Source organism: Nomascus leucogenys, chromosome 1a, assembly GCF_006542625.1.
Source record: "Nomascus leucogenys isolate Asia chromosome 1a, Asia_NLE_v1, whole genome shotgun sequence".
Taxonomy (NCBI): domain Eukaryota; kingdom Metazoa; phylum Chordata; class Mammalia; order Primates; family Hylobatidae; genus Nomascus; species Nomascus leucogenys.
The window spans coordinates 93,067,748-93,095,568 of NC_044381.1; the positions used below are offsets into that span (position 1 = coordinate 93,067,748).

Sequence of the window (27,821 nt, forward strand, 5' to 3'; positions counted from 1 at the left end):
GTCCTTTCTTTCCTATTGAAATTTTTCAAAATTGTTCGAAAAGGGGAATTTACTCTGTCCTATCTGAAACTAATGTTATTTTACTAATGTTGTTTCCAGGATATGGAAGGGCAAAATATAATTTGTTCAATTTTCAGATTCATAGTGGTCAGTGAATGACCTATTCATAGGTAAACAAATATGAAGCAACACTGTGACCACAGCTTTCTAAAACTCTTAGCGTAAATGTATAAGTCAACAACGTTAGAAAGATGTGTGTAAAAATTCTAGCAAGCCCTTCCTGCCAAAGATGGATTAATCAAACTATTAGAATGCTAATGTAGGAGATTGAGTTTATTCAACAAGTATTTACTGAGCCCTTACTATGTTCCAGGCACTACTTTAGGTGCTGAGAGTATGTTGCATTGGTTAAAAATATACAAAATTCCTGTCTTCATTGTGCTTACACTCTAGAGAAAGGATACAAGACAATAAACATAATAAGTAAGTAAGTTACATAGTAATTTAGAAGGTGATAACTATTACCATACAACAAAATAAGAGCAGTCATTGAGAATGAATGGTGACATGTCTTATCTGGAAATTTTCCAAAACCAGAAGAGGAAAAAGTAAACTTCTATCTTGGAAGACTATATATATATATCCGTACATAACAAAGGAAAATATTTCTGGCTTTTTAATGTCCATGGGATTTTCAAGCAAGAAATTAAAGGGATTTTTAAAACATGAAAGTGGTACTGAAAACTGGGAAAAGTAGCTTTTGCAAAATATGTGCTCAATACCAAGTTATTGAGGCAGTGAGATCTGTGCTTACTGCAGGAGTAGAAGCTTCCACAATCCTAGCAAATTCCATGATTCTGGTCATACTGCCAACCACAGTGGATCTGGAGAGCCAAGTGGGCCGAAGAAAGGCTGCTAGGGACAGACAAGAACTCAAATAGTTTGAGATTTTTTTATTTCCATTTCCTTTTTTAAAATACAGCACCCTGTTTTTTATTGTGTTAAAGGGTGAGCTCATTAAAAAGGAAAACTGAAAAAAAAAAACCAGGAACACCCACATTTCCAACTCCACCTGCCATCTCAAATTGTTCAAGATGCACACGTGTTTATTATATATCAGTAGACCTAGCTCTTTCCACAGTTATCAGAGGTTAACACAAAACTACCAGGGATATGTATTTCCTTTCATTTAAATTCAAATTCCATTCCAACAAAGCAACCAAAACAACTAATGTCTAGTTTTTTAGCTTCTGGGGAATTAGGTTCCCAGGTAAGAACTGAAAATGGAGAAAAAATTGTGTTGCCATCTTTATTCAGAATGTCATTATTTTCAGCAAAATGGGGCTGAGGCAGAAAATCCAGGTTGCAGGACTGGGAAAAAAGGAGTGTCTGCCCCATGGGACACTTATAAATTGTTCACTATGACAGCAGCCCTTTCTAGAGGTATTAATGTCATTAGGTTGTGATAATTCTCCAGAAACCCCAACAGCCCTGGATTAAGAACATCTGGAAATTGTTCAGATGACACACATTTCTCTGTTTCCTGCTGTTAAGGCTTCCATGATGCCTCTCTGTGGCATCTACCACCTCCATTTTTTTCTTTTCAAACCTCCTCCTTTCAAATCAGGAAGTATACATAAAGTGCAAGTAAGGTTCATTCCCTCGCTGTACTCCTAGGCTCTTCTCTTGATAGTATTACCGAATCTATCAGGTAAACCGCTGGCCGAGTAGGATGTCTGCAGGATGTTAGCAAATCAGTTCATTTGGCAAAGAGAGTATCTGAAGATCAACACAGTCTTGGCAAGAAAACATGAAGTACCACACACAAGACAGGGATGTGAAGGATGCAAGAAGTAGCAGGGAGATTGTTGTCACCGAAGAGTCCATCTTTGGATCTCAAAGAATTTAAGAGAATTCAGGAACCATTACTAAAATGAACAAGGCCCGCGGATTTCAGAGCACGGTCAGTCTTCAGTGAGGGCAGACTCAGTTTTCCCTGGGTTGGGGACAGAAAGGAGAATAAAGAGGGCATGGAGTCAGCTCTGATGGGTTTTATGTCACAAATGTCACCAAAAAGCCTCCAGTAAACACTTCCCATCTTATATAAGCCTCCTAATAGAGCTCTGCAAAAGGATTCTCTCTTGACTTTGCAATGGGATCTTTCCCATATGCCTCACAGACTGTGGAGGAACCGGGTTTACATCCAGCATTGGCACCTCTTGGGCTAATGCTGAGCATAAGTTGTATGAAGTGTGGCCTCACTCACATATCAGAGTTAAGCGGTGTAGGTCATCTGGAAGAGAAAACAAACTGAGATTTCCTGGGTGCAATTTGGAGACCACTTTGGTATTTGAGAGGTATACAGTCCAAATGAGTTATAGGCTAGGCAATATTGCATATGTTTCCTTACTGCAGGATCTCTTAGGGCCTCAATTTAATATGCTAGGGAGCAATGTGACTCTTTAAGACAGGCATACAGCATGCAACATTTCCCACATTTCTGGGACCAGGAATTTACCAACTTGGCAGGATTTGTGTTTTAATGCAACGTATTTTGGGAATTGCTGCCTTCTGATACTGGTTGGAAGGGATAGGAATAGTGCTGTTATATTCAGTTTATATTACATGAGCCCTGCTGTTATACTGAGAGTCACAGTCTCACCCAATATAATAAATTTTGCCATCATAACTGGGTTCCATTATATTTCCTTTGCAATATGCCAAAAATCATGGGCAAAATTTAATGTTACATTTGACTGGTTAACATTAATAGGAAAAAGTTAACTATTTCCCATCTATCATAAACCATCATACATTCAGTGGGCATTCTCAGGGGAAGCCCCTTGCATTGTTTCTGATTTTTCTAAGAGCCCTAAGGCCAAGGTTTCAGGATAAAACCCATCAAGATGTCATTATATATAAAGCTAAGCTGTAACAGATTGAACACAGCATGTTTAAAACTATATAAAATTGAATAAAAGTCAAGCATTAACTTGATCAAAAGTCACAGAAAATTATCAAACACATACTAGTTAAATTCCTGAATTTCTTTTTGGCTTCTGCCCTTTCTTCAGCATCAAAGTACCAGACAGTCATAGCATATCTGTGAAAGATAAGCAGATATAAGGAAAGAGGTTTAATGGTACTACTAGAAACACAAATGTCCTATAAATCTCACATTAAAAGTTTTACAGTTTTCCCTATTATTAGAAGTCTACCCTGATTTATTTATTTATTTATTTATTTATTTATTTATTGTTTGAGATGGAGTCTTGCTCTGTTGCCAGGCAGAGGCACAATCTCAGCTCACTGCAACCTCCACTTCCCAGGTTCAAGCGATTCTCCTGCCTCAGCTTCCCAAGTAGCTGGGACTACAGGTGCACGCTACCACACCCAGCTAATTTTTAAATTTTTGGTAGAGATGGGGTTTTGCCATGTTGGCCAGGATGGTCTCAATCTCTTGACCTGCCCGCCTCGGCCTCCCAAAGTGCTGGGATTACAGGTGTGAGCCACCATGCCCGGCCTGTCTACCCTGATTTTAATTTAAAATTCACTTCTCTGGTTTTAATTCTATTTCAATGTAATAAAATGCATAAGGAATTCCAGGTATGTGCCAGAAATTATCTTGGGCATTAGGAATTCAAACTCCCTGTGATCAGATCTTCCTCTGCGATCTCAGGCTCAAAGTAGGGGAGAGAGGTGATTTTGCAATATTGCAACAGGTAAACATGGCCTCTACAGAAAGCACTAGAAGGGAGTCATTCTGCTAAAGACTGGGAGACCCAAGTTGGTGGCGAGAACATAGAAAAGAGATGACATTTGAGTGAAGCTTTGAAAAATGACTTATGTAAATCACAGTATGTTTAAAACTCTTGGCTGGCTTTCTTTAGTTTTGGACATCGAGGCAAAATTGCAATTGAATAATAGTAATGCCCCAGAGCTTTCTACTGCATCCCCACTAACTTGCTTTATCCCATCCATTGGATAGACTGTAATGGGAGCCATTTTATGCTTGGTTTTTTTTTAAGTTTCATTTTGTAATGATTTTTAGCTACTGAAATTTCTATAGCACTTGAGTTTTTTTCAAGGGCCTTCTCATCAACATTTGCTAATGTTTTCCCTGTAAGGCCAATCATCATGAGATTGGGGAACAACCAAAGACTTCTGCCACAAACAATACGGTTTAGTTACATACCCCATAAAACACAAAAGCTGACTTCAGTGGTAGAATTCGTTCCCTGCTCATCTAGAAGACATTCCAATTTGGCAGTTAATATATAACTGGGTTTGGGGCTAAGCTGTGTGACTTCCGGAGGAGGACACATGTGATCTTAATTTAATTAGGCTTGTTAGGGTTTAATCATCATCCTACCAAAACTCTCTCCTCCTGCCCCTGAATGCTAGTCTCAGTATAAGCTGCACTCCATAGCCCTCCAATGCTGCCTGGCTTATTGCTTTAGACACAGACAAAGGTAAATGAGAGGCAGAATTGAGAATGAAGATTTTTATCAAGATTGTCTAGATTGGTCCTAAATAATACTAAGGTGTTCAGTTACTCTGAGAATCTTCATGTGCACATGATAAAGAAAAGATTAATAAAACATCCAACTGTTGGACCACGGACACAGCAAGCCCAAGCCAATTTCAAACCAAGGAAAAGATAAAAGAGAAAGTCAAAACAAATTACTCTTTCTTTTCTCAAGGTTCCTTCTCTGCTTGCAACTAGCGGCTTGTAAACTCATCCAAAGTAACCAGACAGAATTCCTGATATGTGACAGCCAACATTCTCTAGGCATAGTTCAACATTATGTTTTTTTTAAAAAAAAAAAAAAAAAGGGAAAGAGAGATAAGAGAAGGGAGGAAAGGAGAGAAGAGAAAAATACTTTTGAGAAATTGGAATCCAATATGCTCACCTAATAGAAAACAACTTGTTAATAGTACTTTCAAACTGAGGTTAGCTTTGGTATGCTAAAGAATGCAAAGTTTCCCCTTTAATTTCTGTAGACTCCAAACAAGTTTGCTATCAGCTATGGGGTGTGGTCAATCCCCCACATGCACAGGACACATATTTAGAGAGTTCTCTGGAACTAGGGTTTGTATGACAAGCTCCGGAAGAGGAATCATGGCTCTGGCTATTACCTGGTTGCATAAGAAGGCTGCACTTCGTGTGGGTTCCTGCGATCTGACCAGAAGAACAGGAGTCTGTCGAAAATGGGCTCCACATCTGCTATGAATGATTTCCCCTCTGGAAATATCCGCAGGATCCCACCATGTAGCTGAAAGACACAAAGAAGGGGGATCATTTCTTACCTCTCATGTGGTTTATCAACAACCATATTTCAGCCCCATTTAGAAACATGCCATCTGCTAACGACCACTCCAAATGCATGGTACCCCAGATTTTTACTTCAACCTCATAGTTTGTACCAATTTGAGATGGAGTTTCACTCTTGTTGCCCAGGCTGGAGTGCAATGGCATGATCTCATTTCACCGCAACCCCCACCTCCCTGGTTCAAACGATTCTCTTGCCTCAGCCTCCCGAGTAGCTGGGATTACAGGCGTGCGCCACCATGCCCAGCTAATTTTGTATTTTTAGTAGGGACGGGGTTTCCCCATATTGGTCAGGCTGGTCTCAAACTCCCGACCTCAGGTGATCCGCCCACCTGGGCCTCCTGAAGTGCTGGGATTATAGGCATGAGCCACTACGCCCAGCCACTTCGTACCAAATTTTATATCAAACTTAGCTAGAAATATCTCCTTATTCACCTTAAACCGAAAAAAGCATTCCCACCCCCGACAGTCATAAAGCCCATGGACGTAAAATAGAGTACTATTAGATTGAATCATACATTTGCCAATATTTAAGTGTTTTTGACTTAAAAAAAAAAATACCCAGCAATTTCACATGGTTCCATCTAACCATTAACAACTTTCTAAGAAAATCATCACACGTAACTTCCCCTTCAATTAGAATTTACAGCTCTTCTGAACCCCCTTAGCTCCTATCTGACCTCGTTAGTTGGAAGTTACATGCTCTTTTTTCTGAACTCTCAGACCACCTAATCTGCACCTTTTATCACAGATACCACTCTCTTCCTTGAATTATTTTTGTTTTACATGTCAACCTATTTTATCCTACTAGAATAACCATATTCAGAGTAGAGTTCAGGCCTCACACATCAATGTTTCTTCATAATACAATGCCTGACACTAGCAGGAACTCAAATATTTGTTGAATGATTCCAGACCTTGCAATTTATTATTACCAATCTGATAACTTTATTCTCTTGTCTCTATCAGCACCTCTCAAGATTTTAAAGGAGACCTAATGGATGTATTCCAGTCATGTTACCAAACAGGGAGAAGAGATAGGCCTTTTCACTGATTCAGTGGTTTCCCAAGTTTCGTTTTTCTGACTCTGGATAAAATATTATTGCTTTACGACAGCCAGTATTTGCCTAATGAACAGGAAATTGAGATGCAGAAGGTTCAAAAGCCAAATAAGCTTGAAAAGTTATCTGACTTCCCAGACTCCTAAATCATTCTTAACTTTCGGAAAGCATACAGAGTCCAGATGAATGTCTGTAAGCATGGAACCAGACTTCTTATCTCCATCTATCTATAAGTTCTATAATACAAAAATAAGCCACAAAGCCTTTGGCATTCACAAACCATAGTAAGCCATGGCAAGCAGCCATCAATGAGACATATCACCCCAAGGGAGAGGACTGTGTGGGAAATCTCTCTTGGGGATGGTTTTATATCCTACAGCTCTATTTTTGTGGAACTTTCTCAATGCTGCTGCCGGGAGGGAAAAGTGTATATCCTATTCTGCATTGAGAGTCAGAGCAACTCTGAATTAAACTGAAAAAAATTAATCCTTAATCCTAATATCAAATTACCTTCCCTTCATCAACCACCCTTCCCAGAGTTAGGGTTAATAATCACCCTACCTATCCCCCTCCAAATTAACTTCATTGTTTTCTTCTTAACAACTTTAGGACTAATTCCATTGTCGCAGGAGGTTATGAAATGGAAATAGAAGTGTTTCATCAGTGGGAGATACGGCAACTATGAACTCAATATAAACTCTCCTCTAAGTTAGCTGAATCATTTTCCTATAGTTTCTAACCCCATACTCTACTCCCATTATTCAAAAGTACCTTGGCATCCCAATTCTTGTTCAGATAGTAGATGCAGGTGATGCAGCGACCATCACCATTGGGGTTGTCCACATGGCGAACATAACCTGTTCCATTTCCTGGATAGCAAGCCACCATTGCCTATGGAGAAATCCCAAGAAAGCTGGTTAACAAAGCTGAGACAGACAATCTTCTCCTCCCACTGGTGAGCAGATAAGTAACACAGTCTCCTTGGGTGCTATGTGACATTTACAGGTAGTTGCTGGCTTCTTAATTTCATGTATGGTACATAAATTTGGACTCTTCTGTGTATAAAATGAATGGCCAGGTCATACTATGGCTCTGCCCAGTGGAAAGTGGTTCAACAATATTCCCATAGTTCTAGAACATTTTACACAGTCTTTCTTAAAGTAACCTATCTACATGTGCTATTTGCATAAGCTATTTGTATGCCCTGCCTTTCTTCAATACTCCTTTCTGGAAAAGCAGTTTCTAGTTTCCCATGCTACAAAATCAGTCACTAGTGTGGAGTTGAGGGATTATGACTGTTTAGCAAGTGCCCCTGAATCACTCACACTGTTTCAGAACAGTGGCTAAAGGTACTTGCATAGACAAAGTGACAGAACCAATCACCAAAGGAGGAAAACGTCAGGCTTACTCAATAAAATGCTTAGGATAGAAGGAATAGAGGAAGATCAATAGGAAGCCGCACCCTAACTTGTTAACATAGACAACACAGGGAGATTCCTTTCAGGAAAAAAGCCATGCATGTATCTTAATATGTGTCTTCTTCCTGGTAATTATCAAATCAGGTGATAATCTGAAGTTCTCTTTGTCTAAGTGCTACCTGTATCAACCAGGTGGAAGAATAAAGTAGAAAACCATACCAAAAATCCTACTGAAAATTACTATTAGAGAAAACAAAACCCTAATTTTTCCACGGGAAAAACTATAACACAGAGTGGGGAGGGGGAAGAAGGCAAAGCATAGAAAGCCAGTTCTTTTCTTCACAGGATACTGCCATGTTTTAAAAATATTTTTTATAGGGATGCAGTAGGTGCAAGGAAAATATTGGAACCAGCAACATAAGATGAGGACAGGGAATTTTTTTCCTGTTCTACTCACTGATGTATTCTTAGCACCTAGGACAGTGCCCGACATACAGAAGGTGTCCATCTAAAATGTGATAAATAAATCAATGAACTAGTGAATGGCTCTTTCTCTAAAGAGTAAGTTCACATTTTACCTAGATCAATAGCTATTTCTGTCATTTTAAAAGACCTATCTTCAAACATACATGTAAAGATCCAGGCCATATATTTCCTGATAAATGGCAGCGTTGCTTCATTGGTAAAATGACCATTTGAGTAGAGCCCCAAGCTAATGGGCTAGTGGCTCAATGAATCAACTTCAGCGTGGCTGCCGAGTCACTCTCAATAGTAGCATGAAAACATGGAACTAGGCATCACACGCCTTGCATACCAGATCGATAATAAGGCTGAATAGTAACTTGACTTTACAACAATTTTAAAGCTTAAATCACCATCTCTCTCAAACTTCATATCCTCATGCAGCAAACAATCCCCATATCCTGCCTTTGAACATCAAAATGTCAATGTGATGTCATCCTTAGAGCTCAAGTTAGGCTGTTAGCTTGAACATCTTTCAGAAGGTGAAACTGTGAGGCTACGTCAGCAGTAAAGATTTAACAAATGATGGCACCACTAAGCAAAGCATGGCTTGAGAAAAGGTGATTGGTAGCAAACAGAATTGATGGGCCTAGCAGGAGAAGAAGAGATAAATAAAGTCGCCTATAATGACTAAAGAATTACCCACCCCTGGAAGCAGCTATTAGGATTATAAGAGCCACCACAGAGCCAATAATGAAAGTCGCTTAAGCCACAAACAATTACAGGCTGGATTCCCTATTATCTCAGGCTCCCCCCACTGAGTGTGTCTGAAAAGAAAAAGTATGACATCAATGCTATAATCTTATATGCTTAAACAGCTCTTCTCTAAGGAAAAGGTCAGTGGTCTGGATGCCTGCCATAGTTCACTCTGCAACTAACTGTGATCCCAGGCTGTCTCTTTCCTATAAAGAGGGGATTGGGTTACGCAGCTGTCAAAGGCCCAAGAAGATCTAAGACTTGATCTAAGCATCAACCCTTGAAAAAGCAACATAGTTCTTCAGGTCATTAAGGAGTGTTTCTCTGCCTCAGAACCCAGCTCAGATTAAAATACTGAAGAAAAAAAAAAAAGATGGACACAAACTCACAAAAGTAAATCCTCTACTAAATGCTGCATCTATAACACACACAGAGACAAAGAGCCAATTCCAGAGGACTTACTGTTAGGACAAAACCCCTACGTGTCAGCAAAGTATCTGACTGCTTAAGGGAGAGGCAAAGAGATAATTTTTTTGGCCAGAGTGAATATTCACCCTCTCTCCTGGTTCCAGAAACCACATGCATCAGGTTGGAAACAATGGAAGGAAATAATTTCGAGCATCAGTGGGCCAGTTGAGGCTACATTCGGCCAATTTTATCAGTGTGTTTTCTGGATGAGTGCCATAGGAGATGGGTCTTTGCTTGGGCACATTCCCAACTATTTGCTCGTCTTTGACAGGGTCTAAAACCATGAGGCTAAGGATGCACCGAGAAGCAAGCCTGACTTCAATAACTAGCCATTCACTTCTGTGCCAATTTGTGCACGGGGCAGTAACAAACTCCGGAAGCAGATCAGTCCAACCGAGTTGCTATCTAAACGTCATCAAGCCGGGGAAGGGATTTAGTGTTTAACAGAAGAGAAGCCTTCAATGCTTTATTGTTAAAAGAATGGGCCAGAGTAATTTAATGATCATATAACAAACATGCCAAGCAATAAACTGACACATATCAAGAGGATGCTTACTTTAGTACAGGCTTTTTGTTTTCTAAAACTTCCTGCCTACATTAATGTTTGAAGTTTATGCAAGTTTAACACATCAGTGTCATCTACAGCAGCACATAGAGTATAGTCTTATAGTTCTATTCTTGGATATGCTGATAAATCCAAGTGTCCCCTTACACGTTTACCGTTCTTCTGTCCACTGACATTATATAGCGTACCCACCCCACCTCCCACCATCCCCATTCCCAGATGCCTCTCCTTAGCTCTGTAGCAATAGGAAATGAGTGGAGAGGTGAATCAGGCGGGCCCAGGCTGGCTCTAGACCAGAATATCTGCTCCAGACATGTATGCAGCCATGTCCAGACAAGAAATGTATATGTATTCTTTGAAGATATACACAGATATATAGAACCGTAACAGTCAAAACCCAGTATAAAGAAGTGGTCCCCAAATGCCACAGGTGGAAAAGAAAACAGTAGTTCTCTTAAGAGTTACCAGTGAGCTGACTTCATAAAAAAAACCTATCTCATCAAGTCCAAAGGTAAAGTTGAAAAATAAAAGTCCAGGATTTCCATTCCAATGCCTAAACAGAATGCTCTTGAACGCCATCAACGGCAGCTTGACTGCATGTAAAAACCATTTCAAAACCTTGGCATCAGTGACCTCCACCATCCACTCAGCAATGATGATCATTTTTTCAGACCCACAGGTGAGAAGGGGGTACACCCACCCTGCAGTTAGACTTACCACTTCTCTACTAACAGTTGCAACTTGTATTTTCATAGAAATGTATTTTACATTGCTCATGATTTGAGACAGATTCGCTAGTATGACTCGATCTTGAACAAGTTATAATAAAGTGGCATTTTATACAAAATTTAACACACCAAATTAAAGTATTAATTAGATCTCATTTTATTTGCAAAATTTGCAATAAATGAAAATCCATTGTTTAAGATTTGTTGAGAATAGCACGATTTCAAAACTATCTGGTTGAAGGAGCTTTAAACTAGTATTCTGATCTACCGACAAATGCTAGATCCCCTCTAGCTGCTAAGTAGAAATACCAGCCAACCTTTGTAAGGATTCATTTTGAATTAGGCATGGTCTTGAGCAAAGCATACTGTGAATAAAATGCAACCTCTAAGTATGGGATAATCTGCATTTAACTTATTTACACCTTGGTTTCTTCATCTGTAAAATGGGTTTATGAAGACTCAGGGAGATAATCCACGTAAAATGCTTAGTGCACGGCCTGGCACAAACTAAGTGCTTAATAAATGTTAGCTATTTTAAAAGATGATGTGTTATGTTTTTCTTCCCCTCAACTGAAGCTGTAGAATGTCTCTTCTTCAGAGACCCAATTCTACTTCAGTGTTTTGTAGTTTTGAACCCAGGACTGGCAAACTAAAATAGCTTTCAATGTTTGCAAATAACAAATGATTGAAGCCAATCAGGTATACACGAGTCAGAACTCTGGTGTCTGTTATGCCACCTACACTGAGGGGACTTGCTGTTATTTTCAACGAGAGCAAATCTTCAGATTTTATGAGAGTAGCAGGCAATCAGATTTTTATGTGAACTCTCCTGAATATTGTTGATCCCAACTTTTTAATCAGGGCTATAAATAAATACACACACACACACACACACACACATATATATACATATATCAGGCTATATTTTGAGATCACTGTGTGAGGACTTCCAAGAAGTCGCTACTTTGAGACAGCTGCTGAGTGGGCACCTTCCCCATCTCTCTCCACCAGACTCAAACACATCCTGTCCAAAGACAATGCCTCATCCTGAATGCCATCCACATTCCAATTGCATCCTCACACCTTGCTCCATCAAGTCCTTCCCCCACGTCCACCCAGTACAGAGCAACAGAGACCCAGGATCCTTCCCTTCTCCACCATAAGGCACAACGACACAGGCACAACAACACAGACAACTAGATGTGTAAAGAGTTGGGGGCTGGGCGCGGTGGCTCACGCCTGTAATCTCAGCACTTTGGGAGGCCGAGGTGGGTGGATCACAATGTCAGGAGTTCAAGACTAGCCTAACCAACATGGTGAAACCCTGTCTCTACTAAAAATACAAAAATTAATCGGGCATGGTGGCGCACGCCTGTAATCCCAGCTACTCAGGAGGCTGAGGCAGGAGAATCGCTTGAACCTGGGAGGCGGAGGTTGCAGTGAGCCGAGATTGCACCACTGCACTCCAGCCTGGGCGACAGAGCAAGGCTCTGTCTCAAAAAATATAAATAAACAAATAAGAGTTGGGAGGAAATACATGAGACCATCCACCTTCTTTTGCTTGAAAAAACAGCCAAGCAACTCATCACAATGTAGACTGCGATAGCTAAAGTTTTCTGGCCAGAAATGGGTCTCATTTATATTCGGGTGACAACAGCCTAGGTGACAAACTTGCCGATGTTTTAGTCAGCTGTGGGTAGAGGAGCTGAAGGCTACACTTCCAGGGCCATTTTTCTAGGTGGTTTATGTTCAGCACACATTTTAACACACACCTTGACTGTGGCCAGTGAGCAGGGCATCCCCATGATCACATACTTTAGGTCCTGCCTTCATCAAGGCACCCTGCTGATGTAGGGGCCCCATTTGGTAATTCATCTGAGGGAGGAGAAAGGGGATTAGTAACTGGAACAAAGGCACTATATGTGCTAGCAGCAGCTCTAAAACTGAAATTCTTCTATTTAAAAAGAAAGAAAAACCAAAAAAACCTTTACGTATTCAAACGGCTATATGCAGACATACTGGAGGAAAGGCGCGAGAAAAAAAAAAAAAACCTGAATGAGACATGCTCTTTACAGGTTTTATTAAAAAAAAAAAAAAAAATCTAAAGACAAATTAAGCCAAAATGTCTAATTCCATTATTTTTCACTTGGCTCTGACAAGGAGTGAGAGAAAAGAACTCAAAAAATCATTTGCAACTTAAATCTGGAGGACATGAAAAGCAAACTGGAATTACTACTTTAGCCTTCTATCATCTCCCTTGTTCAGGGATATGTGACCTTCAAGGACATTTTGTGGGATCTACTGTTGTCAAGTAAATTAAATTCCTGCAGAACAATGTTCACAGGGCCTCTTTACAAGACGATGGCAACTATGCAAAGCTTTCTCCAAGTTTTAAGAAAATGTCACTGACACAAAGTTCACATTTGCTGCCAGCTGGTCTTATCCTTTATACAGAAATGAACAAAAAAGTTCTCAATGTGATGACGAAGCAGTGCTAACTTGTAAGTATTAAAAGTGCTTTAGAATTTTTATACATTCAAACTCCGCCTAGACAGGCATGAAGAAAATAGTTGTGGCAAACGTGAGCTCTTAGAAAAGTAAGAAATTTTGTGTAAACTGTCATCAGTTATCTTGGCATCTTGCTGGTTATCTTTGCTGTTGATTAACAGCAAGCCCAGCTATTCTATTTCCTAACTTCTAGTGCCTCTCGTTACAGACTGATGTAACAAAATGAGGGGAAAAGAGAAAATACACTTTTGGTGGGCCATAACGCAAGCTGTGTCCAGCCACCATGTTCACCTTTCCGAAGCTTCAGCATCTCACCAGACCATTTGCAAGATTCAGAATACCAGACAAATAACTGTCAGGTAGGTAATCCTTTCAATAAACCTCAAATTATTCATGAAAATGTTTTTTACTACTCTACTTCCACAATGCAGACTACTTCTGCCTTCCTCATTTGTCCTAAATCCACAATAAAAGTAATTCCTCTCACAGAACCTGCTTACTCAGAACACTGCTACACATGACCTCCCTCCCAAGGTAGAACAACGGCCATCACGTGCCTACACCTGAATTTTCTAATACTGTAGAAACTTCAGAACTTCTGAAAATAAAAAATAAGAACTAATAACCAACTCTCGGTTGCTTTAGTGAAGTGGGTCTGCCCACACCCTCCTGGTCAGGCGAGAGCACCCTGCCTGAATAGCAGAGAATTTACCATCTTCACTTTAAAACCTGTCCTCAGATGAACTTGGTCCTAGCTTCAGGATCATTAACTACCCAGAGTGTGGAAGCATCCATCTAGTTCTCCTGGGTCAGTGATGATAGTTCTACCAGGCACAATAGCCCTTTGAGATTCTTACATTAAAAGGATGTCAGAAATATGCACGCACACACAGAAGTCTGCACAAAATTCCAGGGGGTTCAAAGGCCTCTAAAGTTGAACTGTGCTGGATCAAGATTCTATTCCAGGAGATCCCGCATTTCATGCACGACCTTCTGAGTGAATCGCCCTCCCCCAAGAAGACACTGAAAGGCTCAGAGGCCAGGAATTTAAGAGACTATTGTCATTCCTTTCTGCATTGTGGTTAATTCTTCTCCTTGGAGGGGATTCAGCCAGGGCCCATGCAATTAGGCACAGTAAACAGGCCCGGCAACATCGCCATATTAATACAGGGTGTTTGGGTTTGGGCAGGCCGCCCTTCCCGTGGAGGACTGGCTCTAAGCCAGCAGGGTGATGGCTGAGTGACAGGGCTACGTGCGCTGCGTGAGGGTGGCAGCCAGCCCACACCCAAGCACGCCGCCAGGCAGCCTGAGCTGGGAACGGACACTGGGAACCATCCCCCTCCCCCATCGCTACCCCAGTCACCAGAGAAACGTTTTCAACTGGGCTTCCTCACAATTATAAAATCAGCCAAGGTCAGTCCAGCCCAGGGATAAGGACATCAAGACGCATTTAACCATTTCCTTTCTGATGCCTTTCCCCAAATATTAACAGCGCTGTTTCCTGAGAATTCATGTAGCCAGGTGGCATTTTGCACATATCTTGTTTAATTTCCTGGTTACTGGGAAGGTGAGCAGCAGTGTGTGCCCTGAGTCACACTGCTCCAAGTCCTTGGTAGAAGTCATTAACCTTAGAAGTTACCCTATGGACCTAGAAGTTATCACAGGTATTTCTATAGAGACACATAATATTCAACTTCCTCTGATATGAGAAAACAGCCTTATCAGAATAATAAAACATCACCTATGGCTCTCTAAAGGCTTTGAGCATAACAGAGACAAGTAATACTTGTGACTGCAGGCCCATCAGAGAATGGAATATTTGAAATTTTCATCTGAACTTAATCTTAAAATACTTAGAGTCCATAACTCAAAATAATTGATAAGACAAGACTTTAATAAAGGATAATATATGAAAAAACGAAGTTACCAATCAAAACGTCATGAAAAATGCCTTGAAACAATCATCTTTTTTTTTTTTTCTTTTTTTTTTTTTGAGACAGAGTCTTGCTCTGTCACCCAGGCTGGAGTGCAGTGGCGTGATCTCGGCTCACTGCAAGCTCTGCCTCCTGGGTTCACGCCATTCTCCTGCCTCAGCCTCCTGAGTAGCTGGGACTACAGGCGCCCACCACCACGCCTGGCTAATTTTTTGTGTTTTTAGTAGAGACGGGGTTTCACCGTGTTAGCCAGGATGGTCTCGATCTCCTGACCTCGTGATCCGCCTGCCTCGGCCTCCCAAAATGCTGGGATTACAGGTGTGAGCCACCGCGCCCGGCCGAAACAATCATCTTAAAACAGGAGAAACCTACATATGTATTTCAGCACTTGGAAAAACAGATCTGCTGAATGAAAGAAATGACACACAGCAAGTTAGCGTAGATTAGAACCCATGAAATTCAGTGGCTATATTTATTTACTAAACAAATATTTGTATAGCGTTTACTACGTGCCCGACACTGTTCTGTGTGCTTCACAAATAGGACCTCCTTCACACTCCTAACAACCGCATGAGGTAGGAACATGATCTCCATTTTACAGATGAGGAAATGGAGGCACAGAGAGCTTAGGTAACTTGCCTTTTTGAACCCAGTTGGTCTGGCTGAAGAGTGTGAGGTCTTAAGACATGCTTTACCAACTCAGTTTATCTAATGTCTGACATTAGCAAATTCACCCGCACCTCATTTTTGAGGGAACTGAGATCTTTGGTTCTACTTGAAATATTTGACTTCACCTACCTCATCCTTGTCTATCACCCTTCCAGAGTGATAGAAAAATCACAAAATGCAAACAATTGCAAGAATATTTTTTAAAAGAGTGTGCTTGGTATTCAGTCTGTAAACTCAAAGATCCAAAGGGGGAATTTTAAGAAAGGCAACAGGCCAAGAAAATTGACCCTACTTGTCCAAGTCGTCTTGTCTTTGCTTTGGTTATTCCCAGTGCAGGTCAACTTCAAGCCCACCATAAAATCTCTGTAGCCCATGCAGGGCCCACATAGGCCTCAAATGCAGTTGTCTTGCCAAAGGCCAGACAGTCACCTCCATTCACCATAACAGGAGGGAATTGGTTCCAAAATTTGCTTCAATTCTAGTTCTGGAAAATTAAATATGCTGGTACAAATAATAGGCTATAAATGTGAACTAAAAATCTGTTTTGTTTTGTTTTGTTTTGTTTTAGCAATAAATAATCTAATGTCTGATCAACTGACCTCTGACTTTCTTGTTAACAGGGAAACTGTAGGAAGATACGTCACCATCCCTATCTAATCTCTTCTTAATGCATTAACTTTACTGAATGGTTCTCAAACTTTAGCATGTATGAGATCATCTGGAGAACTTGTGAATTTCTAACTCAGGAGGCTTGGGGAGAAGATGAAGAATTTGCATTTACTACATGTTTCCAGATAATGGTGATGCTTCTTATCCAGGGACCACAGAGAACCACAGTCCTTATAGGGCAAAGTCGAGAGTTTTTGTGCAATGCCTCACCCTAAATGATAAAGGTAAAGAGGAATTAGGCAGTTGCACTAGTTAATTTGGGGAGCTGAAAGTGGGTGGGTAGAGCAGTAATGAGGAGACTTACTCTGGCAGTTTCTGGCATCAGCTTTGCAGTGTCATTCCCGAAGCTGGCAGGAAACTTTCCAATTGTAACTTTCTAGCGTTGCTGTTTTGTGTTGGGCTCTGCCTCTGAGGATTGCTGTCATATCAGCGCTGGGGTTGAATGTTGGTACGAGTCTACTCTCTCCAGGAATCAAATAAAAGGCACTGAAAGCAACTATTTTCCTTCTCAAATGGAAATGTCATCTCAATTTTAATTCCTTACAATCCTAGAAGTAGACATATAGTATTATTGTGCCTATGTTATAGATGACGAAAGTGGGCTCAGAGAACTGACTTGCCCAAGATCATAGGAAGATGAAATAAAATCTGAAGTGTCCATCCTAATGTCAAGTGGTAGGTAGGTGCTGACCAAATTTAAGTTCAAAAATGAAAACAAGTATCTAACTCATCCATAAAGAAGTGGAAATGGAGGATTGTGAAACTTGCCAGGGGCTGAGCTAGGACCAGAACCTGGGGCGCTAAGCCTCATGGCCCTGGCATCTCTGAGCCAGACCTGTAGGTATGAGCTGCCAGGATCCAGGTGTGACTCAGGTTTTTCTAGGGTGAAGCCTAGGATTTCGAAACTGAGAAAAAAAAACTTACAAAGCCAAGGTCCTCCTTTGAGATGGTCTCACATAACGTTTCACTCTAATAAAATATTTAAATACTTAGGCATCAAATTAGAGACTAAGCTGCAGCCACCCATCTTCCCCCGTCATTCCCCACAACCCACCAAAAAAAAAAATTCTAGCTTTTTTTTTAATACTCAAATATCCATCAAAATCAAAGTTCCTTTTGAAGACAAAATTAAGCCAACAAGCACCTATGAAGTATTAGGGACTGTTCTAGGCACTAAAAGTATATACAAAGCTTAACAGTCTCTGCATTCAAGGAATTTCTAAGCACATGGCGGGCAGCATAAACAGCCCAATAAATCCATGCACTGGGCAGCCTGGATTGAGCCACCACAGAGTTCTGGGGAGCAGAAGGGAAGACTTCAGGGAACAGGCACTAGAAGGAGGTAGAGATGGATTTTTGATGAGTGGAAGACAATGGGGAAGCTCATTATGCCTGGCAAGTTAGTTTCTAGCATTTCAGGGACTGGGAGGAAAGGAAGGCAGTGGTGGGAAATTAAGTGTAGAAAGGTCAGATGTGGTCAGATATAGAGGGCTGTCAAAGCTGGCTACGTTTACAGTCTTTACAGTGTTGTATAGTAGATAATGAAGAAAGAGCGTGGTTGGATTTTTGGATTCTTTTGTTTTAAGCACGGAGACTACATGATTAGAACTGGGTTTGGGACTACTACACTCTAGCGAAAGTACATAAAATGGATTACAGGGAGAACAAGAATCAACGGCAAGTGATTTATGGTTACAGTAAGTTACTTTAAAAAACTTCCCCCCTCAAGGATTTTTCTACTAAGAAAGGGAAGAAAATTTAGTTTAAAAAAATAAAAGACAACTTGAGGTTCTATAGTGAACCTAAAAAGTAAAACTAAACAAAGAAAGCACAATAGGCCCTTCTCTAGCAATACTGCATGTTCTTGCCTGAATCTTCAATATTTTGTGTTTAAAAGGGGTTTTGTTGGCCTGGCCTGGTGGCTCACACCTGTAGTTTCAGTACTTTGGGAGGCCTGGGCAAAATGGCAGAACCCTATCTCTATAAAAATAAATAAAAGGGTCCCAAACAGTATATCCTTACAGCTTCCAAGCAATGCTCGAATGAAATTATCCTGACAACTTCAAAAAGATGGAACTTCAGGTTCTCATATTAGAATAAAAAATAGATGTCAGGTTCTCATATTAGAATAAAAAATAGATGTTATTGACACCTGGAATTGAGTTTTTCATTTTGTCTTCTTCCCACTGACAAAGAATTGAGGTTACTATCATATTATTTGATTCTTTGTATCTGGAATTATTTTTGTATGGCAACAGTAAGTATTCTGGCCTCATTTTGTAAAGAAAAAAATAATGTTTAATATGAGATAGGCACATGTACTCCAGAACCTGAGAATCATTGTACCTTGTAAAGAATCAAAAATTAGCTTGATTTAATAAGGAGGTATTGACACTGTACTGAACACGGAGAACACGAAGTAACAAGGTACCAAATGAATCCAATACAAGATCTGAAAGCCTGCATTATACATCAGCAAACCCAGGGTCTGTAAGGCTGGGATTGTGTTGGGACCGGGGCAGGAAAACATGTAGTCACTACAGACTCACCAAAAACAGGGACAGAAACTCACCCACAAATCAATATCGAAACAAGATGCAAAATTAAAGTAAGTGTCATACTGGTTTAAGATGGAAATAATCGAGAGAAAGGGGGTACAAATTCTATGTATAATTAACCAAGACAACTAATCTTGCTTGGCAAACAGACACATAGCACTGAATCTGAGCCAAATCAACGGCTCCTGGCAATCTGCCAAAGCTGAACTCCTTAGTCTGGCATCATAAAATGATTTGTCTGTTGTATTTACAATTCTAGTGCCTCTGGATTCAGCTACCCACTGGGCACCCCTGGCAGATGCCCAGCAAAATACATCTGAACTTTCATTACTGTCAGAACATGTGCGTTTGACAAACACTAGAGAAAGCGACACCCGTTTCTTAGAGCAATATTAGCTAACAACAACACAGTGCTGCTACCAAGGAATTGTCAAGTCTGTTGCTGTAATAATTAACAAAAAATTAATAACCTTCTCCATAGTGTTAACCTGCAAGCTACTCCTTGGTCTTCAGTGGGCACGGATCAAAATGTAATTTAATTTACCTAGGGCTGCAAAGTTGGGTCAAAAGCAGAGGCCTTGCCAAACCAAACATGGCCCACAGGTGAGCAGCCTTCCAAGCTTTATCCGGAAGTACACAAGATGCTGGCAGTGCTTAAACTCTGCTCATTAGAGGTTGGGTAGAACTTCACCTTGACCTTTAAGCTTCCTCAGAGAAATCTTTCATACATGGTGTGGTCTTGGGATAGCTGTTTGTTACTTATGAAATTACAAGATTTTCCAGCCAGATTCAGGAATCAAGAAAAATTTTACCAATTTTGCCTGAGCTGAAGCAGAAAGGTTAGAAAGGGAAACCATTCATGATACTCCAAAGCCTAACGCAGAGACAGGCTTGCATAACTCCACTTAAGGGTGTTTATCAACTTTCAGTCAGAATTATACTTAAAATTCCCAAATAAAATGGTGATGCCACTGAATTAACCTACTGACCCTGGTCCCAGTCTATCTGACTCATGGACCAACCCCAGCCAGTGTAGCCCCTTCACTATTTTTTTTAAATTATTATTATTATTATTATTATTTTGAGATGGAGTCTTGCTCTGTCACCCAGGCTGGAGTGCAATGGTGCAATCTCGGCTCACTGCAACCTCCACCTCCCGGGTTCAAGCAATTCTCCTGCCTCAGCCTCCTGAGTAGCTGAGATTACAGGCGCAAACCACCATGCCCGGCTAGATTTTGTATTTTTAGTAGAGACGGGGTTTCGCCATGTTGGCCAGGCTTGTCTTGAACTCCTGACCTTGTGATCTGCCCGCCTCAGCCTCCCAAAGTGCTGGGATTACAGGCATGAGCCACTGCACCCAGCCACCCCTTCTCTATTAAAGAACCTTTTACCCATCCCTTCCCAAGGATCTGCTCAAGATATCATCTCTCCAAATCTGAAAACAACTGCTGAATGACTGGGACATTGGATAGATGTGATTTCTAATATCTCTCTAGCCCTAAAAACCCATATTATTAACATCCTGTATAGTTTTGATCACTTGTTCTAGTTGCTTCATTTTAAGTTAACAGAGAAATTGGAGAAAACTGAAAGAGAAACAATGACTAATGAGCGTAAACGTGCACTTTTTAACCAGAAAAAGAGAAAGAGTTGGTGACAACCCCTGCACGCTACACTCAACCCTCAGCTTAGTTCTTCTTCTTAGCATCTTCCAGAGCTAGTCTGGTCAGGAATCCTACGAACAAACCCTATCAATAAATGTTTTCCTAAAAATAACAGTAGAAGCCGGGCGTGGTGGCTCACACCTGTAATCCCAGCACTTTGGGAGGCACCAAGGCAAGTGGATCACCTGAGGTCGGGAGTTTATAATCACTGGGCACTTCCCTTCCCCATCCATTGTCCGGTCTCCCACAGTGTGCAGCACTGAGTGATCTGTGAATGAATTAAATCGATATCCCTTTATTATCCACTTCACTGAAGCAGATAAGGTTAGAGTGAAGTGGCCAGTGGCCCAAAATTGAGCAAAAGAAATTACAGATTAAACACACACACCCTCCTGCCTTCTTTGTTTCCAAGTGTCATTCACAAAATAGACAAAAAACCCCATGAAAACTTGCCCATTGGAGAGACTTGTTTCACTGTCACTGGGACTGTATTCTGTAAATTATTACTGTGGAGTAATTTCCTTCCTGCAGGAGCTAAGTTATTTTTAATACAAAAGCTTTTATAGGAATCCCTTACATCCTTACAGAAAGATGATCCAGAGCTTCCAACTCAGCACTCCTTCTCCCCAAAATACCTTATTCACAGTGTTCCAGAGCTTCCAACTCAGCACTCCTCCCCAAAATACCTTATTCACAGGTAGATTTTTAAGATTCTAACTGCAGAGATGCCATTTATGGTATCCAGCTCTCAAACTCTGTGCTCTAAGAACTGTAACTCTCATGGGCCCTGGCAACCATATTTGTGATGCATGGTTTCCACATGCCTCCCACTGTGCCAGACTACGGCTGACAGGTCCCTTGAGCCAAGGTGAGACCATCAGACTTTCTCCCAGGCGATGAAAACAGGGATTCGGGAATGTTACTCAAGTCTCTGCTCGTCTGCAACTAACGGCTGAGGTGGCCATTGTGGGGCAGCCATCTTGAGCCATGTGCATGGGAGGGCAGCAAAAGCTGGATTGAAAAGAGGATAAGAAATGAAGAGCAAAAGCAGGGAAGCAAAGATGGAGGTCATGAGGCTCCTGAGAAAAGAACATACCAGCTGTCCTGGATGTTAAGGACTTTCTGGTTCCTAGTTCATACCTCTAGGCTTCTGAGAACCCTGACTGCATTTCTTGCACTTGGATCCTGAGAGATCACTTCATAGTACATTACTTCATTTTTCCCTTAACGTAGTTTGCAACCATGATAAGCTCCATTAAATAATGTATATTCCTGACCTCACATGAGAAGGGTGGGCCAAAACTGTTATTGCTCAACAGCAAGGAATAAACACACCACCTTGCAACACATCTTCTTTTATTCATAAATGTTTTGCTGTTTCGTCATTCCTCTTTATTGTTTCCAGGGGAGGACCAATCACTCTGTTCACAATGCAGTCCTCACAATGCCATCTTCCAGAGCTAGTCTGGTCAGGAATCCTACGAACAAACCCTATCAATAAAAGTTTTCCTAAAAATAACAGTAGAAGCCGGGCGTGGTGGCTCACACCTGTAATCCCAGCACTTTGGGAGGCACCAAGGCAAGTGGATCACCTGAGGTCGGGAGTTAGAGATCAGCCTGACCAACAAGGAGAAACCCCGTCTCTACTAAAAATACAAAATTAGCCGGGTGTGGCGGCGCACGCCTGTAATCCCAGCTACTCAGGAGGCTGAGGCAGGAGAATCGCTTGAACCCAGGAGGCGGGGGTTGTGGTGGGCCAAGACTGCGCCATTGAACTCCAACCTGCACAACAGGAGCAAAACTCTGTCTCAATAAATAAATAAATAAATAAATAAATAAATAAATAAATAAATAAAAATAACAGTAGGAAAACATCAGCACAGTACTCTATTTTTTTCTTCAGATGTACTCAACTGACCCACTTCAATGTTTGAGGGTTTTCTTAAGCCTAAGAATTAGTCAAATGTGAATGAGACCATCCTACAATTCAAAGTATACGAAAGTATAAACTCGTTCATCATCGCACCACCACCCCTGCACAGTATCCCACACAGGCCGAACACTCCATAACATTTGCTGAATAAATGAAAGGTCAGAAGTAGGAGAGAACAAAAGGAAATAACACAGTCTCTGGAGTTAGACAAATCTAGGTTAGGATCCCAAATTTCCCCTCTGGAGACTTAAAATACTGATGAAGGCTTGGAATTCCGCCAAAAACTTCATAAACATCATCTTATTTAATGCTTCTTCCTCCAACAGCTTTAAGGCATTATTTCCCTTCATTTTGCACCTGGTGTAAACCAAGCAACTTGCCTAAAGCCACAGAGTTAGTAACACTGAGCCTAAGCTCCTAGCCCCCACTTAAACTGTTTCTTACCACTGACTTTGAAACTTTGGGCACAGTATTTAATCACTCAGTATGTTTAAGACTGTGTTTCTGAAGATTAAGCAAGATAGTATTTGTAAAGTGCATAGCACAGTGCCAGACAATACAAACTGCTCAATAAAAGGTAGTTCTTATTATTAGAGTCACTAACTAGTGAGTCTACAGTGAGCTGTTTGAAGCAGAGGGACTTTTGGTTCTAAAAATTATACATTCTCTGGAAAACAGCCATTTTCAAGATCTAGGCAGCCAAAGAAAAAGGAGCAAATTATGACCAATATTTATCTTGGATATGGTCTAAAATCTCCAAAAGGGAGTAGCGGATAAATCCTCTGCTAGCCTGAAAGCAATGATCATGCTTGAAGTTAGGGGGCGCCATACTGCTGTACATTACAGGAACCACTTCCCAAGGGGTCTTCAACACCCTTGGATTTTTCTCCAGCAAAGATGAGGTAGATAAATTCTGACCATTAACAACTTTCTTGGCAGGAAGCAGAACCGTCTAATATTTCTTTCTATAATCTTCCACAATTTCAATTTTAGGTCCAGTGTATCTTTCTGTTTTACTCCCAATATCTTTGCTATTGCTTCATTGAGATAAAGGGCAATATTATATTATTCAATGATCTTTCAAAGTCTAGCAAAGAACAAAAAAAAAATGAAATTTGGGTAAGTGCATGAATAAGCATAACCTCAAGAAACTTAAAGTAGCTAAAAAAAATTGGTCTAAAATAAATGTACATATTGGCAATTGTTGAAATTGGGTGATGGGAGCTCATTATATTAGCCTCTTATGTTTATGTATGTTTGAAAATTTCCTTAATTAAAACTTAAAAATAAATTTAAGGGCTGGGTGCAGTGGCTCACGCCTGTAATCCCAGAACTTTGGGAGGCCGAGGCGGGCAGATCATGAGGTCAAGAGATCGAGACCAGCCTGGCCAACATGGTGAAACCCCGTCTCTACTAAAAATACAAAAATTAGCTGGGCATGGTGGCGTGCCTGTGGTCCCAGCTATGTGGCAGGCTGAGGCAGGAGAATCACTTGAACCCAGGAGGCGGAGATTGCAGTGAGCCGCTACAGCCTGGCGACAGAGCAAGACTCCATCTCAAAAAAATAATAATAATAAATAAATTTAAAACTTTAGTTTTTCTTGAAAACATGCGTGAAGGATGCACCGGTAAACTGGGTCTCTATCACTGCTCTGGAAAGCAGCACAAAATGAGGAGCTCGGTTGAGGGATAAAAAGTGAATGAAGAAAAAGAAGGAATAAATTAAGGTGAAACCAATATAAATCATGTAGAAATGGAAAGTGTTTCTACGATGACTTTAATAATGAACTTCAAACAAGAAACCCAAGACAACAAGACATCACTAAGGAGACTTCTGTATACAAGCAAAGCACACTTAAAAAAATTTTAACTACACTAGTTGTTTGCTCAAGCCTGGTTTGCATGTGGTTCTAATTGGCCAGGGAATATTCCAATGGAAAGGTAATTTATCTAAAGGGCAGGGAGCTTTGTGACAAACCAGCCAAAGTAAACCTGGAAATCTGGGGGTGGGACAGGATAAATTTTCTTTTCAACTCACGATCACCCTCCGACAGGGTCACCTGAGAAGTTTTTCATTCCACCCAAAAGATAACCTAAAATTGATGAATCATATCTACAAGATTCTTCTTTCCCTTACCCTAACTTACACAGTGTTTTTCATTCCATTTGAGTTAAATTCTAGTCTGAAACTCTATCCCTATCCATTAAGTCAAAGCTAAATAAAAATATTTAACTTTCAATGTTAGTGGCCTCTTTCTATACCAATTAATCCTGACCTCCCTCAGAGCAAATTCTGCTCCTAGAATGATGAAGAAAAACTCCTAACACCTAAATTTACAAGAAACATTCAAAAACCCAATAAGAAGCCCTCTGCTCTTCCAGGTAGAAACTACCAGCATCTCAGCAACACTGAGGTGGACCCTTCCCCTCCCCGACCCACCTCCACCACAGAAGACAGCAAGGTCATTTAATGCAAAAATCAAACTATTCAAAGACGAATGACTATTCCAACACCAACATGATGGAAGAAGAGTGAAGAAACACTTTAACATCAATCTTCTACAGAGTTCAGCTAACACGGAATTTTTTTCCCCAAAGTAAAATTTAGAAAGCAGTATCTTCTAAGACTTACTTTACTTGGGTGCATTAATAACGATGCTTTCAGATATTCTATTCATGGCCTCTTGGCTTGGAAGTTGTACAGCAAACTATGACTCCCCACTGCACTCATCCACCTCCACCCCTTCACTCCCACACGTTTCCAATCCTCACCACTTAGCCTTTATTCAGAGTGTTCCTCTCAGTGTATTAAAGAAATGAGAGAACAATGGTCTGTTTTGAGACAGGATCAGTCTTGAGACTGATTTGAGAAATACTAAATTTATTGTCAAAGAGTGGTACATAGGTGAGCGTTCATCTTCCCTCTCATGCCGGTATACTCTGCTTCGCTGTTTCAGTAAAAGTTTTCCGTAGTTCTGAACGTCCCTTGACCACACCGTAAGACAAGTGCAAGTCACTCAGAATTGCCACTGGAAAACTGGCTCAACTATCATCTGAGGAAAGACTGAGAAAGCCTAAAGTAATGTACATGCACCAACATCGCGGTACCTACATGTTCCCGTTTTTCTGCCAATCTACCTGTTTCCAAGATAAATTACCACCCAGGGAGTCACTTCCTGCTATGTGAACAAAAACCCGGTTTCTTTCCGGAGGTGCTTGACTACTGTCTCGTGAGCACTTAACTGGTTGTTTTGAGTGGACTTTGCCATCAATTCATAGTTAGGAAAAGGAAGGTGGTGGTGTAGGGCTCAGCATCAGGAGAGAATTTTCAGTCAAGATGTTCTAACAATGTGCTGGGTTCCAGAGGGCAGAAGCAGCATTCAGAAGTGGAGTTTTACCCTTTCACACCTGCCCGACTCCACAAACCAACTGCCACATGGCAAAATCACAACTGCCTCCAGAATTCTGAGTGCTTTTGTAGAAATCTCTTCTGAACACAATGAAGGGCAGTATTAGGTGGCTTTAAAGTAGGCATTTAAGATCATGAGGACACGTGTGTCTCAGATGATACACAGTGTTTCTAACACCCTTTCCCTCCTTTGGATCTTTGAGAACCTCGTCTTAAAATCGGACCACAGCCACAGCTTGTCTGGCTTTTGTCACCCACAAGAGCCAATATTTCAAAGTCAACAGAAGGTCACCATCATGGTTCACGTGAGCCCCTTAACGTGGACTTTCGCTCAGAGGAGCCGGGGCGAGGGGTGGGGGGAATCAGCGAGTAGAGACAAACCAGGCTGACTTCGTGGTTAAAAAACAAAGTTCGCTTACAGCCCCGGGAAGTCGACATACAACCGACTCCGAGTGCCTCCCGTCCCCGCGGGGGCAGCTGCGGCAGGGCGCCGAGCGCGTCCTACCTTAGACCTCTCCTTGACGTAGTATTTGCCCAGCCGGCTCCCGCAGTAGAGGACCAGCCTGTCGATGAGGGACAGGAGGAAGCTGATGGCCTCGCAGCCCTCCTCGTTGCCCCCGATCCACGTGATCTGGTCGCCCCGCAGGTGTCGCTTGGAGACGCCGGCGCGCGGCCCAGCCAGCTGGCCGTCCCGCAGGGCCCCGGTGCAGTGCAGCTGCTTGACGCGCTCCAGCACGCAGTCGCCCACCACCTCGCCCAGGAAGTTATCCAGGTAGCAGAAGCCCACCTCGTGCAGACAGGGCACGATGTACTCCAGGGCAATTTTCTCGAGGTCCAGCCTCATGATGTGTCCCAGGGGCATCTCGCCCGCAGAATCGAGGTCCGGGATCCCCAGCGTGCAACCAGAGAGGGAACGATCTACACGAGCGCGAAGCCGAGGCGCGGGGAGCGTGGCCCGGGGTTCAGAAACCTGCAGCTGCCACGGTACCCGAGCCGCTGCAGCGTCAGGGACAAGGGAAAGTTTCTCGCAACTCTCGGGAGAAGGGATCCGCGTTCGAGAACCAGCGGGAGTGGTGCGGAGCTCCACGACCCGTTTCCGGACTGGCCCGGCGAGCAGTGCGGCGCGAGGAGTCGGAGGGCGCCTTTTGGAGACGGGAAGCCACCACTGCCGCGACTGCGGCCAGACTCCGGGAGACGCTGAGGTCCGGCCCTTAAGCCGACCGACTCTGCGCGTCACGGGCTCCGCCCCGGGACCGCCTCCGGGACCGCCCTTTCCCCCGCGCCGCTGCCCGTCACCCCCGCCTGCTCTGCCCCTCCGCGAAGGATCCCAGAGAGCCCGGCGCCAACCTTAGTTGTTTGTGACCAAGGGAGCGGCTGGAGAGCAGACTGAATTTTTAGAATGCGCTGGATTTGCATATTGTTTTGCATCAAATCACATAACAAACTTGAAAACCTGGATCCCACACTGAAAATGTAAATAGAATTAACTGCCACATTCTGGGCTGGTCACCTCAGAGACTTCTGAGCAAAATAATAACCCCAAAAACGAATATATTTATTAAGCAGTGGTCTTGTTCTACCTTTACCTGGTGTCTTTCCTTATTTACCCCATTCCTCTGCTGTTTGACCCAGTTCAAGCCACTGAGAGATTAGGAGGTATCTAGTTTTAACTAAAATTAATGCATTA

General features: G+C 41.8%; 1 protein-coding gene across 2 annotated transcripts; it reads right to left on the minus strand.

Annotated features, from left to right (window-relative positions):
* Positions 1 to 306: 306 nt before the first annotated feature.
* On the minus strand, positions 307 to 27,327 carry EGLN3 (egl-9 family hypoxia inducible factor 3). Of its 2 annotated transcripts, none has more exons than XM_003263690.2 (5): positions 26,640 to 27,327; positions 7,165 to 7,284; positions 5,140 to 5,276; positions 3,030 to 3,103; positions 307 to 1,996 (listed from the first exon to the last, which is right to left on the minus strand). In XM_003263690.2, exons 1-5 carry the CDS (start codon positions 26,994 to 26,996, stop codon positions 1,965 to 1,967), a joined length of 720 nt encoding a protein of 239 aa, XP_003263738.1. In that variant the 5' UTR covers positions 26,997 to 27,327; the 3' UTR covers positions 307 to 1,964. The 2 variants fall into 2 exon arrangements, with proteins under 2 accessions (XP_003263738.1, XP_012359956.1); XM_012504502.2 differs by having other exon boundaries at positions 316 to 1,996; positions 26,922 to 27,312.
* Between the last annotated feature and the right edge of the window lie 494 nt (positions 27,328 to 27,821).

Coding starts and splice junctions, on each gene's coding strand:
- EGLN3 (XM_003263690.2), bottom strand. CDS start 26,996: ATGCCCCTGGGACACATCATGAGGCTGGACCTCGAGAAAATTGCCCTG. Junction 7,285..26,639: donor ACGTCAAGGAGAGGTCTAAG/GTAGGACGCGCT, acceptor ATTTCTCCATAG/GCAATGGTGGCTTGCTATCC. Junction 5,277..7,164: donor ACAAGAATTGGGATGCCAAG/GTACTTTTGAAT, acceptor TGTGTCTTTCAG/CTACATGGTGGGATCCTGCG.